We start from the raw sequence: 5048 nt of genomic DNA, 5'->3' as shown, positions 1-5048 counted from the left end.
GGGGATGCAGCTCTGCAGGCACCTGGGCAGGGATAGACAGACGGATGGACAGACGGGGATCAGGGCTGTGGGGACAGTGGGCCCGGGGGGGATGTGGCACACCAGGGTGCGGACAGACAGTGGGGCAGGGGGACAGGAGGGGAGGGCTGGGGGGGCCAGGCTGGGCTTGGGGGGTTGGGGTGTGTGAGTGTCTCTGGATCATTGCACTGAGCCTGCAACAGGGACAGGACCCTCAACACCCCCCAGCACCAGGGGGCTGCCACAGGGCTCAGGGGGTTCAGGGACAGGCCCCCATGTGAGCAGGGCCCCACATTAGTGGGGCACAGGGGGGTTCAGACCTGCCTCTCACTGGGGAGGTTCTGGGGGTGCAGTGCAGTGTGTGCAGTGAGAGCCCAGTGCCTGAAGCCGCTGCAGGAAAGCTGGAGAGGGGCTTGGGACAAGGGCCTGTAGGGACAGGCCAAGGGGAATGGCTTTAACCTGCCAGAGGGGAGGCTGAGCTGAGCTCTTAGGCAGAAGCTCTTCCCTGGGAGGGTGCTGAGGCGCTGGCACAGGGTGCCCAGAGAAGCTGTGGCTGCCCCATCCCTGGCAGTGTTCAAGGCCAGGTTGGACACAGGGGCTTGGAGCAAGCTGCTCCAGTGGAAGGGGTCCCTGCCCATGGCAGGGGTTGAGAATGGAGGAGCTTTAAGGTCCCTTCCAACACAAACCAGTCTGGGATTCTGAGATTCTATGCAGTGCAGTGGGGCACAGTGGGGCACAGTGGGTGCAGTGGGTGCAATGAAGTGGGGGACAGTGGATGCAGTGCAGTGGGGTGCAGTGGTACAGTGAAGTGGGGCACAGCAGGTGCAGTGGGGCACAGCAGGTGCAGTGGGTTACAGCAGCCCCAGCTCATTTCCTGCAGGAAGGACACACAGAGAACGCTGCGGGGATGCAGTGCAGTGCCATGTGGATGCAGTGAGGTGCAGTGGGTACAGCAGGGATGCGGTCCAGGTGCAGTGGTATTCAGTGGGGGTGCAGTGGGTCACAGAAGGGTGCAGTGCAGGAGCAATGTGGGGCCCAGGGGTGCAGGAGCCCAGCTCCCCCCTGCAGGAGCTGCTGGGAGTGAACAGGACCGGGAGCAGCTGAAGGCATGAGTGGGGAGATGCAGCTTTTTGGGCGCAGGGGAAGCAGGGGGGAGCACAGGGTCACAGTGGGGTGCAGTGGGGCTGTAGGGGGGTTGCCGTGGGGCACAGTGGGGCACAGGGGGGCTCACCTCTCGCAGAAGGTGTGCAGGCAGGGCAGCACCTTGGGGTTGCGGTACCGGTCCAGGCAGATGCTGCACACCAGGAACTGTTGGTCGATTTGCCGCACCACGGGGCTGGCGCCGGCCTCGCGTGTGGCCATGGCGGCGGTGGCGGCCCCACGGCGGCCCCACGGCGTCAGCCTGCAGGGACGGGCAGTGGGCACCCCACAACACCCCACAGCACCCAGCCCCACACTGGTGCCACTCACCCCCTGGCCCACATCCTCTGGGGGGGCTCCCCCTTAGCCCCTCCATGCCCACAGCCCCAGAGCCAGCCCCACAACAGCCTAGCCCAGCCCCACATGTCCCCATGGCCCCCAGCTCTGCCCTGCACAACGCATTGGGGTGAGCAGCACCCTTATCCCTGCCTGCCCCATGGCGCCTGCTGCAGGCCCCATGGCACCCACGCCGCAGCCCCATGGACCTACTACCTCACCCATGGTACCCACCCCCTTGTCCTACAGCACCCACCCCCTTGCCTACCCTATGGCACCCCCTGTCTGCCCCACGGCGCACACCCCCCTGCCCCATGGCACCGCCCCCTTCTCCTACAGCACCCGCTGCCTGCCCCACAGCATCCCCTGCCTGCCCCACAGCACCCACCCCTTTACCCTCCAGCCCCCACTGCCTGCCCCATGGCACACATCCTACCCTATAGCACCCTACCCCTCCCCTGCCAGCCCCACACCCCCCACCCCTACACACACACCCCAGACCCACACCAGCCCCACTGCGACCGCTCCGTGATTCAGGCCCGGACCCAGCCCCGCCCCGGCCGCCATTATGGGACCGGCTCTGAGGTGCTGGGGGGGGGGGGGGGGAGCACACAGACACACACACAGCGCCCCATATCTCCCCATAGCGCTCCACAGCCCGTCCCCATCGCCAGCCCCACAGCGGACACTCACCCCACACGCAGCCCCCAGCGCGCTGCGGCCCCCGGCGCATCCCGAGCGCGGCAGGGATGGGCAGGGGAGGCCGGGACGTACCATGGAGGAGCTGGAGGGGGAACACTCTCTTTGTCCCCTCACTTACTACATGGGATCTCCCTCCCCGTGACCCACAACTTGGGGGAGAGACGCGTCGGAAAGCGACGCGTCTCTCCCCCAAGTTGTGGGTCACGGGGAGGGGGAGATCCCGTTGAAAGTGTGGGGCGAGAAGGGCGCACCGCCCCCCTTGCACACAAATGGTCGCGCCCAGTGCCTCCGCAGCCCCACCGCATCCCGCGGTACCCGCCCGTCGCCACGGCAACAGCATCCCCCAAAAGATGGGATGCGGGGAGAGGGATGGAGACGGGATGGGAGCGATGGGGACGGGAGGAGATGGTGGGGGGTGAAAGCGGGAGGAGAAGGGGAGGTGCGGTGGAATATGGGGTCATGGCTGCAATGGGGGGATATAGGGAGCCAGTGGGGTCCCAATGTGTGACACCCCCCCTCCCAGTGTGTGACCCCACAGTGTGGGGGTCCCGCTCTGCTCCTGCACATCCAGAGATGATGTGGGGCACAGGACTCCTGGAATCCTGAATCCGGGCAGGAGGGGGACTCAGGGCCCATCTGCTCCAGCCTTTCCCAGCGAGCATGGCCCAGCCCCATGCAGCCCATCCGTAGTGTCCAATGCTGTGGAATCACCCCTTCCCTCCAGCCCTCCAGGCCCTTCCTCACACGCTGCCATCCTGGGGTCATCTGGGCATTCCTGGTTGTGAGACCTTCCCCTTGTCCTCATTGGATCCATCAGATCCCATTACCCTGCTCTACCCAGGTCACCCCCTTGCTGAGCGCAGCCCCTCAGGTTGTTGCCACCCCCAGTTTCAGTCTCTCCTTTGAATGTCACACACTTGATCCCAACATCCAGATGATGCTGATGGAGCGGGGCCAGAGAAGAGCAATGGAGCTGGTGCAGGGCCTGGAGCCCAAGTGTGATGGGGAAGGGCTGAGGGACCTGGGGGGCTCAGTCTGGAGAAGGCTCAGGGGGGACCTGATCGCTCCCTACAAGTGCCTGAGAGGAGGATGGAGCCAGGAGGGGCTGGGCTCTGCTCCCAAGGAACAAGGGAGGGGACAAGAGGAAACGGCCTCAAGCTGCACCAGGGCAGGTTTAGATGGAGCTGAGGAACAATTCCTGCCCCAAAGGGTGCTCAGGCATTGGAACAGGCTGCCCAGGGCAGGGCTGCAGGCACCGGCCCTGCAAGGGTTCACACCCCATGGAGATGAGGCCTCAGTGCCATGGGTCAGTGGTGGCCTTGGCAGTGCTGGGGAGCGGTTGCACTGGATAACCTTGAAGCTCTTTCCCACCCGCTGGTTCTATGGCTACACAGAGAATCAGTGGGGAGCCTCCCAGTGCCCCAAGAGGAACATTGGCTCCTGCACACACCAATGGACCATGAACCAGCACCTGATGGAAAAGTGCCTGCTAGCACTGGTAGCACCAGGAGCAGCAGCTTCCCTTGAAATCATAGATCATGGAATGGTTTGGGTTGGAAAGGAACTTAAAGCTCCTCCAGTCCCAGCCCCTTACCATGGGCAGGGACCCCTTCCACTGGAGCAGCTTGCTCCAAGCCCCTGTGTCCAACCTGGCCTTGAACGCTGCCAGGGATGGGGCAGCCACAGCTTCTCTGGGCACCCTGTGCCAGCGCCTCAGCACCCTCACAGGAAAGAATTTCCTCCTTATCTCCAACCTGAACTTCCCCTGTTTCAGTTTGAACCCATCACCCCTTGTCCTGTCACTACAGTCACTAATGAAGAGTCCCTCCCCAGCATCCCTATAGGCCCCCTTCAGATACTGGAAGGCTGCTCTGAGGTTTCCACACAGCTTCTCTTCTCCAGGCTGAACAGCCCCAACTTTCTCAGCCTGTCTCCAAATGGGAGGTTCTCCAGTCCCTGATCATCCTCGTGGCCCTCCTCTGGACTTGTTCCAACAGTTCCATGTCCTTTTTATGTTGAGGACACCAGAACTGCACACAATGCTCCAGGTGAGGTCCCACAAGAGCAGAGCAGAGGGGCAGGATCACCTCCTTGGACCTGCTGGTCACGCTCCTTTGGATGCAGCCCAGGATACGGTTGCTTATCTGGGCTGTGAGTGCACACTGAAGTCAGCTCATGTTCATTTTCTCATCAACCAACACCCCCAAGTCCTTCTCCTTGGGCTGCTCTGAATCTCTTCTCTGCCCAACCTGTAGCTGTGCCTGGGATTGCTCCGACCCAGGTGTAGGACCTTGCACTTGGCACGGTTAAACCTCATGAGGTTGGCATCAGCCCACCTCTCAAGTGTGTCCAGGTCCCTCTGGATGGCATTCCTTCCCTCCAGTGTATCAACCGAACCACACAGCTTGGTGTCATCGGCAAAGACGTTGAACGACTTTGGGTCCAACACCAATTCCTGAGGGACACCACTTCCCTTCCCTTCCCTCCCCTCCTGCTCCCAGGGCACACAGGGCTCCTGAAGCCCCTCAATCCCACCGCTGGTGGCTGTACCCCGAGGCAGCGCCAGCTCCAGGACCCACAGCACAGGGACTCCTCCTGCAGCACCCCCAGCAGAGCCCCCCTGGGGCTGCAGTGGGACAGAGCCGGGTGCTGACAGGCCAGGCCAGGCTGTTCAGCAGCTGCAGCGCCCGTGACACCGGGGGTGGCTGCACCCAGGGACCGTCCCCTACCGCCAGCTCCCTACGGGCTGCTCCTGTGCTGGGGCTGGAGCAGAGCTGGGAAGCAGGGCCAGGAAGCAGCAGCGGGGCCGGGAAGCAGCAGCGGGGCCCTGTTGACACATCAGCAGCAGGACA

General features: G+C 63.3%; 1 protein-coding gene across 1 annotated transcript in view; it reads right to left on the bottom strand.

Annotated features, from left to right (window-relative positions):
* TRIM3 (tripartite motif containing 3) overlaps nt 1–2325 on the bottom strand; it is an 11500-nt gene extending 9175 nt beyond the window's left edge. Inside the window, exons 1-2 of the mRNA XM_061480085.1 lie at nt 2188–2325; nt 1250–1420 (exon numbers count right to left, since the gene is read on the bottom strand). Of these exons, the coding sequence (XP_061336069.1) occupies nt 1250–1380 (131 nt within the window). The 5' untranslated portion in view covers nt 1381–1420; nt 2188–2325. The remainder of the gene's footprint in view (nt 1–1249; nt 1421–2187) is intronic.
* Nucleotides 2326–5048: the final 2723 nt, after the last annotated feature.

Source organism: Pezoporus flaviventris, unplaced genomic scaffold (assembly GCF_033815535.1).
Source record: "Pezoporus flaviventris isolate CSIRO_AGI_PZ_B2104156 unplaced genomic scaffold, CSIRO_AGI_Pfla_v1 ptg000168l, whole genome shotgun sequence".
NCBI lineage: Eukaryota > Metazoa > Chordata > Aves > Psittaciformes > Psittacidae > Pezoporus > Pezoporus flaviventris.
This window is presented reverse-complemented; position numbering and strand designations above follow the sequence as displayed.